The 13,477-nt window shown below is 41.2% G+C and overlaps 1 protein-coding gene across 1 annotated transcript in view; it reads right to left on the bottom strand.

Moving 5' to 3' along the window:
* Positions 1 to 1,828: 1,828 nt before the first annotated feature.
* Positions 1,829 to 13,477, bottom strand: part of mmp15b (matrix metallopeptidase 15b) — a 28,194-nt gene continuing 16,545 nt past the window's right edge. Inside the window, exons 8-10 of the mRNA XM_047580643.1 lie at positions 9,236 to 9,386; positions 8,583 to 8,701; positions 1,829 to 7,668 (exon numbers count right to left, since the gene is read on the bottom strand). Of these exons, the coding sequence (XP_047436599.1) occupies positions 7,154 to 7,668; positions 8,583 to 8,701; positions 9,236 to 9,386 (785 nt within the window). The 3' untranslated portion in view covers positions 1,829 to 7,153. The remainder of the gene's footprint in view (positions 7,669 to 8,582; positions 8,702 to 9,235; positions 9,387 to 13,477) is intronic.

Genomic DNA, 13,477 nt, shown 5'->3' with positions numbered 1-13,477 from the left:
TTGTATTCAGTGCTCAGGATGCCCAGCAGGTGCATCTGTTAAAGTAGGTGGGTGAGCTGTAAACCTTCAGACCTTTACAGAGGAATCATTAACTATAGCGGCTAGTGATTGACTTCCTGTGTTTGTCTACATAATGTTTGTCTCCAACCGATGGCTGCATGTGTTGTGGGGCCAAAAGTAAGTTAATTTTCTACCAAGAGAAAAGAGGTGAGTGCAAGTAATTACAATGCTCCACGGGGTGTACCTGGTGATAACTGCAGCAGATACATTTAACAAGCACTGATCCTGGCCAGACTTACACACAAACGCAGCAGGAGAGCATTTAAAGCATGTAAACACGATGCAAAATAGGCCACACTCGAATACCATGTACACACAGGACATACTCCAATAAAGTTGTTTGTTTACAAAGTGCACGGAGGTATGTTTGAGAAAAAAAAACTTAATGGTTGACAGTGAATCTAAAAGTAGGTCACTATGCAGTCAAAACGTTTGTTACACCAGCTGTGCTTCATGGTATGGGCCCAGCAATACACAGGCACATGTAGATCTAAATACAGTCCAGTGCAGACACATACATGTCTCCAGATAGTTGTCTGTCTTGGAATATTTTTTTTTCTCACATATAGTGCAAAAGTTTACATATGCATAGCATTTGTTGTTGTTGCACAAAATGAACAAATATTAATTATTTAGTATCTTATGTTGCTTTAACAATATGCAACTCTAAAAACCAACTCCACTGCATAATAATAATATATTTGATTTGTAATGCTTTTTTAATCAAACCATCTCAAAGGGGTTGAGATGGAGGAACTTAGTGAGTGAGAGGGGAAGAGGTTAGACACCTACAGTATGTAGGCAGGCATGGCTAATTGGATTCCGTGAGGCGCAGAACTGTTCTTGAACATAAATTACACTGATTTGGTTTAACAAAATGGAACATTTAGCAACTAAAGAGCCTTGAGATTATAAAATTAGACAGTGCTTTGGTGGCCAGAATGAGAATACGTTGGCTTATCAACGTAAAGATTCCGTCTGTTCTAGTGTTGCCTCCTGATTATGTAAATTCCCTTTTTACAAAAAGGATAAAGGATATATATGTAGCTCTTTTTAACGTTTTATATCTTTGGGGAGGGGAATTGGTCCTAATCGAAGTTTCAAAAGGAGGACTTCCATAGGATCTGTTTATAATGTTGATATACTTTAGGATTCATTGTCTGGGAACCAAGCGTATCTGTACCTTGACAGACAGTCTCTGGCATATCTCTAATTACTGCAGACTTATGATAGACTCATTTTGTCCTCAGAGGGAGAGGAAGACAAAAAACTACAATTTGACATTTATTTTAGACAATTATACCAGAGAGAGGATGTGAGTAGGTGTCACTTCAATTTTGGTCTGGGAAACTACTTCCTGAAGTCTCATGAAACATCTCATGAAAGTAAAGCAGTGTAGTTCTGGTGTTTGGACGGAATCCATCAGAAAACACCCTGGTACTGCTCCAGAACAATGAATTTCCTCAGTGTGATGATACCGTTGCCCAGCCGATTTCTTATAGGTTCTACAGCAGCTCGCTAACTTCCTCTCTGCTCATGTGGCTTCCCAGCAATCTGCTCATGTGGCTTCCCCCTCCCACCTCCCATAAGGCCATTCTGCTGCATGTCCCGTGTGAGACAGGAAGCAAGGCCCTATGGACAGTGACCTCACCGCAGGAAGAGAGTAAAGGGTGTGTGTACTCTGTGTGTGCAGAACTATAGCTGTCCACTCTCCTCAGGCAGCTCACAAAGCATTACACTGCAGAAAGCTGAAAAAGACAACTTGGAAGACTTTTCAGAGCAGTTTTTAATGTGTACATGTCCAGCATGGCTTGTTAACACACTCAACTAGAGGTGAACACACAACTCAAATGTATAAAACCTTACATTTTCTAAGAAAAAAAATACTAACAACCAATCAAAAAAAAACAAAAAAACAATTGGAATGTTATTAACGAAAAATAAATCAAGTTTTGAGAGAGAAAATCGGCACAAAATCAAATCAAAATAAGACAAATGATCAATGACAAACAACAATTTCATTTGTTCTACTGAATTCCTACATTTTTATGTTGTTTTTTTCCCCCTCTACCATATCTGTGGCCAATAGGCCAGGATGATGGCGCAGGTATCTTTATTCTTTTTTTTTTCTTTTTCAGAAAATCATTGAATCATTACTCAGGTGGTAATGGAAAGAGAAGTTGAAAAGAGCCAAGTGTGAGAAGTTCCACGAAGGATGGTCAGTGAAGAGTTGACTGAATCCAACAAAATCTACTCTCTACTGAAGCTCCAGTTAGTGGGTGGGGGCAGTCTTCTAAAGTAGTCAGCTCAGCAGTTACAATGCCTGTGTCATGATCCAATGCACATGTCCAGGGCAAAGCGACGACACAGGCGCTGAAAGACAATTGTCAGCCATTTTTTCTTCTGGCGGGTGATGATTTAAAGTTAGTGGGTTAGTGGGCAACCCACAATCCTTTGGGTTCAAGTCATTGTAAGCCACGAAGTGAAACTGAAACAGAACACAGTCTGTCCTGTCCAAAATATTTCGTTTAAAGAAAGGGATATCTGGTGACAGTGAGAAGCTGAAAAATAAAAGGTGCACAGCCTGCACATTACAAACACAGCTACAAGAATACCTGGTTCTGAATGAGTGTGGAGCTTTTAACTTCTATGCTCGGTAGTCACAAGAAAGAACGTCATAAGCGCCAAAACATCATGACAGAATCAGGAAAGCCTAGCATGCAGTGTTTAGAGAAACACATCCTGAGAGAGATGAAAGCTCAGACCAGCTCAGCATGTCCTAACCTCACCTAAACTTCATCAAGGGTGTGTACTGCAAAATGGAGAAGGCATTACCATAAAAGAACCTCAGCATTTGCAGCATTAAAACTGAATGTGATATTCAGGTGCTATGTCTGCTTTGGAGAAACTCAAAACCTGACAGGTCGTGTTTTAATCCATCCACAGTTTTAAATGTTGCTGAACAAGGAGGTGGATCTAAAAACAGACTTTGCTGTGTGAGGCTGAACCTTGGGCGGAAGTGGTGGGGTGCGAAGGGAGGAAGGTGAGGCTAGGGAAGACAATAATGTGTTTGTGTGCGTGTGTATTAGGGAGGGAGAAAACAGGGAGAGGAGAAAGAGAGCGCTAGAGACTGTGAGAGACGGAGAGAAGGCCATTGTTGTTATTATGATCCCCTCGGGTTTAAGAGGGCTGGGCTGAGTGTGCAGAGGGGTGGGCATAGAGAGAGTGTGGGAGATTTACAGTCAGAAAACAGGCCTCGCAAATGGAGAGTAGAGCTGATTAACTGAACACCTCCACACACACACAAACAAACATGCATCAATCAGTCCTGACAGATTTCTCCCCCAACCTTTCAACACTTCTCTTCTGCCTGCTGTCCTGAGACAATGCACCGTACTAAATTCAGTCCTCGTCAAAAATCGTCTCACTAAAAATCTCTGAAACTGCTGAATCACCAGAATTTCAAGTCAAGTAAAGTCAGGTGCACTCAACCTTTTCAACTCTGAAGTGGTTACTTTAGCTTTGAAGTGGTTAACTCCCCGTGGGCTGTGTGTTTGGAGGTTACAGAGGATAAAAGGAGGCTCGATAAAAAAGAACTCCATATACAACTTTGTGTCCAGTGCAGTGAGTCTGCAGATTCTGAGCCTGTCCAGACGCTCGCTCGGCTGTCTGAGCACACACCGATGTGCCCGTACGACCGGTGGAAGAGCAGGAAGAGGACAAGAGAGAGGAGAAGAGGGTGGGGGTGCTTTTAACACTGATTAGCCGCGTCCGCCAACCCCCCACCCCTCCCCCATAAAACCATGACGATGGGGAGGTGAACGATGGACACAGGGACAGCGTTTCCTGGCAACCGCTATCGACCTGCCTCACATCAATCTCCAAGACGTCTGCTGAAGGCTGATCTGCTCCTCCCTTCCTTCTTTTTACATGTCCTGTTCATTTCAATTGTGTCTGCTTAAGCATGTCACTTTTGCCTGTCTCCACCTAGCGAAGGACAGTAACAGAAAAACAGCGTTGTGAATGTGTCAACATACAAGCTGAACCCCGGCCACTGTGAGACCTATGCAAATATATACAACACACTTTGACAGCCCTTCCTAAAAAAAGGTCTGTCACCTACTGTAAGCTAAAGTTTCCTCTTTGGCCAGCGCTGTAGTTGAGTTAGCAGGAGAATTTGGGTCACAAGGGCCGTTGCCAGACCTCTCTCTCTCTTCATCTCACTCCCACCCCTCCTTACTCTTGTGATCCAAACTTTGCACACTCAGAGAGCCGAGGTTAGCCCTCCTCCTCCCCCCTCCCTGCCCTCCCCCTATTCTCAGCTGCAGGAAATTCAGAATCTCCTCACCCTCCCCATCCACATCTGTGTAACCTGATCCAAGCTGTCTGAGCCCCCCCACCCCGATCACAGGGAGCTTACTTCTAAATGCTACCTCAGAGAAGCCTCCCTCCCATTCATATCTGAAGTGTAAATATTTGATGGTGGTTTGCTGTTAGCCTGTTTTAACATCATGATGATTTAAATTCATGATAACGAGATCCACAGCATTTTCACCAACTATTTTGCAAATCGTGCTGTTGTCCTCCATATTTTAAATGTATGTTTCCATGATGACCATTGGTTTCCACAATCAAGAAGCAGAATTTTGTGACAATGTTTGTGTTGTTAAATAGTTTACAGTTAGTTACGGTATGTATAAAAACCAGTGGCTAACATGAATGTCAAACACTGTTATGCTTCTGATATAATGCATGGTTCAGGAAAATGTTTTTCCCTGCACCCCTAATCCCTTCTCTGTTCTTGCAAGATGAAAAGAGAGCAGAGAGCGTTTTGATTTGAGGAGTTCAAGGTTTAGTTAAGAGGTCACAAGGGGTACCGGCATTTGCACGCACCTGCTGGTATTTGATGAGGAGGATTAGTCTGTGCTCACATGAGCCTGCAGGCCTGAGCCAAACCCGGTTCTTACTATCTTTACAACAGAAACATCCCAGGTCATCCCTTTGGTTTTTAAACTGTCCTTTTAAAAACACAAGCAGTAAAATGCCCATTATGAACTGCATGGTAGTTAGCTTCAACCTGCCTGGAACCGCTGTGTTGCATTTATAGAGTTACATCCTGTTCTGAAGTTAAAGGCCACAGTGTTGCTTTGTTTCCTCCTTGTTTTATGTTTATATGCACACAAGTACAATGAATGCTCCCTCTCCTGTGTTATTTCGTAGTGAGCTGACTCCTTACATTAACCATTAGTCTGTCTCTGTAGCATGCAGAGAAGGTCTTATTGTTGACAAAAAGAGGCAGTCTGTGAATTAGTCCCATAATTGAAAGCAAAGGGAAGAGGTCCCTTTAAAAGTCTCTTCAGCCTTTGAGCCAAAGAGGTCTTTAAATAGTTTCCAAATAAGGGAAAGAAAGAAGGTAAACCTATTGTCCAACTGTGTGAGCAAAAGATAAAGAAAGAATACAAGGCTTTTGTAGTGGTAGGATTTAAAGGATAATTACAATTTATTACAGCTTGAGTCTTATTTGTAGCCATCATTTCTATTTTTAAGGCTTATGTTAAGATTGTATTCATATGTAATTGCTGATAATATATCTGGGACTGCTGTAAACTGGCTGGAACTAAGCCGGATGGAGGAAGCAACGTTATTAGCTAGACATACAAAAATATGGTTATTTTATTTGTTTTTCTTTGTCTGTTTTTGTGGTTTAGTGAAGTGATTTGGATGGCAAAAAATGAAGCTTGAGCAAAGAGCTGGTTGTCTATGCCCGGCATAAAGCCTGCATACTGCAACAAATCAATAAGTCAGATTCTGTCCAAACGTTAAAAAAAAACAAGGACACAGATACAGTACAATTTAGAAGCCCAAATAGATCCAGAGAATCTACTTCCATTCTTTAAGCTAAGATAAGCTAACTTCGTGTCAGCATGAGAGGGTTATTGATCCTGACATCCTAATTCTCCACAAAAAAGCAAAGAATTTACTTTCCAAAATGTCACTGACAAATGATAATGCCTTGGAACTGACTTTCAAATGAATCTACCAATCTATTATTTATTAGCTCTTTGTTTGGAGTTAAACTAAAAATGGAGACACACCAAATGCAAGTAATCCATCACTGCATGGCTTAAGTGTGGTAGAACAACCTGGAACGACTGGCAAACCTGGAGGCTTGCCTAAAGAAAACAAAATAGTTTTTGGCAATATCCAAATATTCCCAGATCTCAGCAATTTGTGTGGTAAATACACAGTTAAACATATTCATAAACACGAATGGCTCTAACTGAAAAATAAGACTGAGGCTGTAATAATCCTTTCAAACCATAGAAGTTCCCATTAAAAATAAATCACTCTAAGTTTAGTTACAGGCTCTTCCTAATCACCATTAAATGGAGCCAAAAGATAATAATAGCTGGTCTCATGACAGGTCTGTTGTATGCTCCGCCCCCATAAACTATGCTGCCTTGCAAAGATAAAGCTGGAAGATAGAGTGGATGAGAGGAAGGAAAAAGACACTACTCAACGCTATGTGTGTCCTCCAAATCTTTTGTAACCCTTTGCATTTCCTCCTTCGAGGCAACTGAGATAGCATAAGCAGATGTCAAGTTATCAGGAAAAAGCCCCTACCGAGAATATGGGAAGGAGGAGGGCGGTGTAGACACGGAAGAGAGAACACAACAGCCTTCCTGGTTTAGAAACAATAATAACAAAAACAAAAAGTCACACAAAATGAACCAAAACAAAAACAAGAAAAAAACTATGTGCAAACTTCTCTCATATAAATAGACTACAGTCGACGCATTGTAGAGCACCATGGGAAACGGGAGGAGGTTAGGGCAGTGTGTGTATGTGTACATGTATGTTTATGTTTGTGTGTGTAAATGTGACATGATTTAGGATTGCTTCTAGTTTGTGTGTGCCTCTGTATCTGTACAGTATTTGCATGGATCAACTACCACATGTACTAAGAGTTGCAGGAGCCACTGAGCACAGAGACTTGAGACAAATAGATCACTGGGTAGAGGGCAGTTTTAGACGAGGAGGGTATCTAAGGTCTGACTCAAGTTCAGAGTTCAGTGTCCCTTAATGTCAGGGGTCAGACCCAGTCCTGCAGCGAGCGCTTGCAATGCACCAGCAGCCGTGGCGCTCCTTTGCTCTGCAGCGTGTTAATGATGGCATAGATCAGTCCCAAGATGCACAGCACCAGGACCAACGGGATGGTCACCATCAGGATGTTCATGGTCCGCTCTTCGTTGTCATCCACCTTCAACACCACATCCACCTCATTTGTCTCTTCCTCCCGACCCTCGTGATAGTCTTCGTCTTTGTTGTTTTCTTTGCCTTTGCCTGTGTCTTTGTCCGTTCCTCCGCGATCTGCTCCATCCCGATCTTTGCCCTTATCAGCGTCACGTCCTGCGTCTGGGTTGAAGGGTGGACGGTTTACATCTGGGTACTTGCGCCCTGCGTCTGTATCTGTGTCTCTATCAGGATCTAGATCCACGCTGCAGCCCATGAAATCTCTCAGGATGGACTTTGGGTAGCCTGGTTCACTCTTCATGCGGTGGTTGTCAAACTTCCAGTACTTGGAGCCCTTATAGAAGAAGGTGTATGCTAAAATATGGAAGGAGAGCAGAATACGTAAGTCAGTGTAACAGTGTGAAAACAGACAATTTAAATGAGTAGCCTCATATTTTAGGAGAGCTTGCCAAGAGTTGCAGGGACAGCTCAGAGATAAAATAAATAAGTGACTAAATAAATAAATGTTACCGAGATGAAATGAAGAAACAGGAACAATTACGGTTTCATTTATTTTTGCATATTTATTCATATTTATGTTTTACCCGTCTGTAAAGTCAACAGCAGTGCGACCGGCTAACGACTGGCTACAATGGGGACTGTGCCCAGAAATTGGGGATGTCTGGTCACCCGCCCCCCAAAAAAACAAAAAACAACAACCGACACGGCACCTTTTTTTTGCACAAGTCGTCTTTTTTGGACCTTTTCATCCATATCATGATGAAAAAAAATACTTATCGGTATTCGGTATGGACTGGCATACTACCCAGGTCCTCAAGAAAGCATTGATCCATCCATTAGCTAGAGGGTTACATCCTAGACAGGTTGCCATTCTATCACACAGCTAACACTAGAGAGACAAACAACCATTGACATGCACACCTATGGCGACATGCTTGTCTTGGGACTATGGGAGGAAACAGGAGAACAAACCAATGTGCTGTATAAATGGAAAACAGAAAAATATAAATTGAAAAATCCACTGTTCTTCAGCAGAAATCGGAGGCTTCGTCACCCTATTGTATTTTCATTCAGCCAGCGCTTCACATGTCAGCTCAAATTCACTTCATAGACGCTCACAAATGCAATCCTTTCTGTCTCCTGACAACTTCATGACCACGCCCCGTTTCTTTGTTTCAAGCATTTCCGTCTGTCCCAGACCCTCTTCACCCTTCACCCTTTCTTACCAGCACTCATACACATATATTACTCTTCATGTCTGAGCTCACCTCCATCATCGCTAAGAAAAGCCCCTTTGGGAGAAGAGGGAACTGACGATCCCCAGATACTGATTGGCTTTGGGTAGCCTCTGTCAGCTGAGCGGGACTGCTCGTTGAACCGCCAGTACCTGCAAAGAGGATGGTTGGTACTGTTTATCAACTGTCTAAACAAGAACAGTACAACTTATGGACATATACATAGTGTATATACTGTACATGGTGTATCATCTGTTTTGAGTGCAAACACACTGATAAACCTAAAGCCAGCTCTATCATTATTTTTATAAGTGTGCTACTGTTTGCAGAAGTGCAAGGCATGTTTACAATATGTACAGAATATTATAAAGTGTTATAACTGCTATAACAAAAAACTATTCCTCCTGTATAGCCAGATAAATGTAAACCAAAAGATACATATCCAAAAATAAATGAATAATATAATAAAAACAGAAGTAAGATGAAAAGGTAGATGACAAGTCAGGGAGCTGATTACAATCAATCCTGAGCAAAAGGTCCAGACTGCATAAAAATCTAACTATGTTACTTTGAGCATGTTTCATGGAGGGAAAAACCTTCAAACAACTTATTGAAAGATTGATGTATAAAACACTAATATACTGTGTAGCAGGTGAATTAAAGCAGCAGGTTGTGGGCTTTATTACCAGTCTCCTTGAAAGAAGTAAGTGTAGCCAGATGGCTCCCACCAGATCGCTGTGTCTATCCGGTCATAGGGAATATCTTGACCATAGTCAACCAGCTCAAGTGGATAGCCTGACTCAAGGTTAGCCTCCCTGAAAAGCCAGAATCTGTTTCCTGTAAAGTGGAGAGGGGGGTGTAAGGGAGAGGAGGGGAGGGGAAAGGAGAGTAGGGGAGAGGGGAGAAAATTGATGCATACACCGGTAAATTCCCTATGCACGCCTACTCATAACCCTTAAAGACTGGAAAACACATACATGCACACACACGTCATGTACATTTAAGAAAAGGCACACATGTGCACTTTTTGTGAAGAATTGCTTGTGCACATAGTGAGCATTTAATTTACTGCCAATTCTGCATAAAAACAATCCCAAAAACTAAACCAGCATTTACACAAATTATAAAAATGCAATAATGATTTGTTGGCAAGCAATCACAAAACCCAGCAAAAGTGAGTACGACATCATTGACTAAGGAGTTTGGGTATGGCTTGTAATTATCCATTAGGAGCGGCTTGTCTTATGTCAGGCTAAAGCAGATTTCTCGCTGAAGGGAAGGTTTTATTGTTTTTTACAATGTCAGACAGGGGGACTCTGTTGCTCCATTACATCTCTTTTTGGCTTCAGTCCTCTTCCCCCCCTCACCCACCCATCCATCCACCCACCTCCGGCCCCTTGCTCCTCATTTAAAATGAAAGCTCTAAACTCGGCATATGGAGAGAACAAGATGTTGACGCAATGCTTCCCAGGGTTCCTGTGGTGCACAGCCCTGATGTAAAATCCCATGACTTATTCCATGCCTTTCTAAGGCTAAGCAAGAGCATTGTTTCTGTTGCAGCTGGGCATGTTTGGGATATAAACTGCCATGAAACCTCTGGGTTACACAACTGTGCAACTGACTTAGCATTCTGATAACCTGTAATATTTTATGGTGCTCTTATGAATGCTCAAATATAGATTGCTCCTTTCAAAATGCCAAATATTACAGAAATTGATACGAACCACAACCCCATCCTTTCATGCATACAATGATGCATCCATCCACCACTAAATGCACACAAACAGGGTATTTTCCATTACACATCCCACCAAAAACCTTTCTTGTAGGTGATTTTTGTGGGAAATATATTTTATGTGCACACAGTTAAATATTCAAAGTAAAGTATTTATAGTGTTGATGTTTGGTGTCTAACCTAGAACTAAACCATCACTCCCTATATGGAAACATCTCCCAGCAGGGACTGGGGAGCAGCAGCTCACAGCGACTTGTGTGCTGACAGATGTGGAATCTACACTCAGGAACTTTTGGGCATCCTCAAAACCATGTGTCAGCTCACCCCAAGAATCTCCTCTGGCCATTGGACCGTTCTTAACTAACAATAAATTCTGACATTTCACTAGCCCACAAGATCACATCACAAGAGCATACCACAAGACCAAGTAATGACTGCTGTTGCCACAGTAATAGAAAGTAAAGTTGTTGATTGATCTGATAGGTTCATTTAAAAGTTTTAGTGAGAAACATCACACTGTTGTACACAAGACCCGTGTCTTGTGATTCTGTTTGTTCCTTTCTTCTCCTCTTCCTTCCTTTTTCTCTCTCTCTCTTTGCTAATGGCTTTTTGCCAAGTGTCATACTGAGAGGCTTACCAATGACATCATTCTCCTCATCATCAACAGCTGCCCCAAAGCCTGTAGCTCCTAGAGTTCAACGACATTAAAGGCTGAGTTCTTTCTTTCTCATCCAACAACTTTATCTACTGTAGTAAAAGACAAGCTGGTCTCAGTATAAATAATGAGATGTGCTAAAACAATTTATGCCTTCCATGTAGAATCCATTATATGCTCCTGCTTTCTTGAGCACATGGGACTATGTACTGTATATCTATAACACTATCTGCAGAAAAGAATTCCACAATCTGGTGAGAAAATATGACAGCACAATGGCATGATGGTTGGAAGTATATAACAAGAAGTAATGCATTTAGGTAGTAAAGAAGAAATCATATGGTAAATATGTTTTTTTTTCAAATGCAGGACAGTATATAGGTCAACCATGCTAAATATGTATGTGAATATAAGCTTTCTACTTCATGCCTGCTGTCATAGAAGTAAGACACACTGTCTTACAATAACACCTGGATCATATACTGTGGATACAGCTGCAGCATCTAATGATGTAGCACAGCCATGACTGTGCCCTGGCTTGGCAGGAATCAGTATAGTGTGTGTTCATTTTCTAGAACGAATTAAGTGGAGAGATTGGTGTTGGCTAGCAAAAGAAGCATGAACATGATCCACTCCACTCCTCATTCTCACTCTCTGACTAAAGATTTGTTACACCATCACCACTGCACTACTGGGCTATTCTGCACACACACACTTCAAATAAACTATTTGCACAGTTATGCACTGTTTAATGGTCACTTTATATTTGTGTATTTTGTATTGCCTAATTTATCATCTGTCCACGTCCTCTAGTGTCATGTGTTAATGTTATAGTTCCTGTTTATTGTGTACTTACATTTAACACAAAAATCCATCTGTATAATGTGTTCATAGTAGCTCAGTCAGTCATTGTTTGATCACTCACCTGTATAAATGGTCTCACCTGTACATAGGTTTCATCTGTAAATATTGTCCATATGCTATAAAAACAACCTGTACCATACCACTATATACCACAGAATTTATGCTACATGCACTTACTACTTATTGCACTTCTTGTTACTAAACTGCATTTTGTTGCTCTGTACCTGTGCATGTGGAATGACAATAAAGTTGAATCTAATCAAATGGAATGGAATGGAGTCTAGGCCTGTCAACAAATTTTGCTGCATGATATAATGTTACACAAATTATTGCTGACAATATCACAATATCATCATCAACATTATTTTGAGACCATTTCCACTAATGTAATGATAATATGGCATAATAATGAAAGCATCCTTTCAAAAGCAATAAACTTTTATTTCTCAAGAGTATTTAACTTTGTACTTGGAATTCTTTTAAGTATCCTCAATAAAATAAAATGAACAAAAAACAATAAAAAATAAAATTCTCAGGGTTGCATTTCTTTTGTGAAGTAGCTAACTCTCTGTGAGCACACACCATTTTTCGCTGTTACATTTAAATTTAGCCTACTTTGTCCACCAAACACCTCAGTGAATGTTGACTGTCAGGACAAAAGCTCCTCTGTGTCTCCAGCTGCAGTTTTGTTTCCAGCTGGGAAAACTGGACCGGATGGTTGTGTTTCAGGTGCATGTGCAAGTTGATTGTATTGCCTTTTTTCATTGCCACTACTTTAGAACTAATACAACAAACGGACTTGTCCGTGTTAAGGGGCTCACCTTGCTCATTATGCTTAAATGTGAAATGTTCCCACACACTGGGACTCTGGCATTCAGTTTTGAAACCATTCTTTTTATTCTTACAAATTTCTATTCGTGTTACCTTGCTCGCTACTAGGGATGGGCATCGTTAATCGCTTCTTTTAAAGAACCGGTTCCAAATGATTTAATTCATCGATATCATTAGCCATTATGCTTACTGATTCCCCTTACTGATACTTTACATGCCGAATCTTTAAGTAGTTTGCCAACTGCCATAAAACAAAAGAAGAAGAAACTTTAAATGGAAGCACGTCATTCACATCACGTGGCACTCACGTGACGACAAGGAAGACACGAATCCAGAGAGACTGAAACGGTCCAAAGTGTGGCTTCACTGCACTAGAAGGTACTAGAACAGCGCAACGTGCGACTTATGCAGCACCGTAATTTCAAGGAAGGGCACAAACACCACCAACAAGCTGAAGCATTTGTTGACGACGCACAGCATTAAATACAGAGTACGCTATGTGTCACTACAGAGCAGTGCTAGTGAGGGTCCGCTGACCAATTTCCTATGATTCTTACACAATTTCTCATCTCTTGTTTACAACCTCAATAAAATTTCTGTTTACATGAAACCACAAACACCTACTTTTTCAAGACCAAAAGTTCACAGGAGGAATTGATAAGCGATTCGATAAAGAATCCGATCGATAAGCAGAATCTACAATGGCATCAGTATCAATAAAATCTAATCAATGCCCATCCCTTCTTGCTACTCTTCACAGGCTAACTTGCCGCTAGCGGCCCCGGCCCCAACAAAGTGAGACAAAGAAAGTGGATGACTGACAAGAGGGTTCCGTACTTTCAT

This window comes from Mugil cephalus, chromosome 3 (genome assembly GCF_022458985.1).
Source record: "Mugil cephalus isolate CIBA_MC_2020 chromosome 3, CIBA_Mcephalus_1.1, whole genome shotgun sequence".
NCBI classification, from domain to species: domain Eukaryota; kingdom Metazoa; phylum Chordata; class Actinopteri; order Mugiliformes; family Mugilidae; genus Mugil; species Mugil cephalus.
Note: the sequence above shows the minus strand (reverse complement) of the source record. Positions and strands in the feature narration are given on the sequence as shown.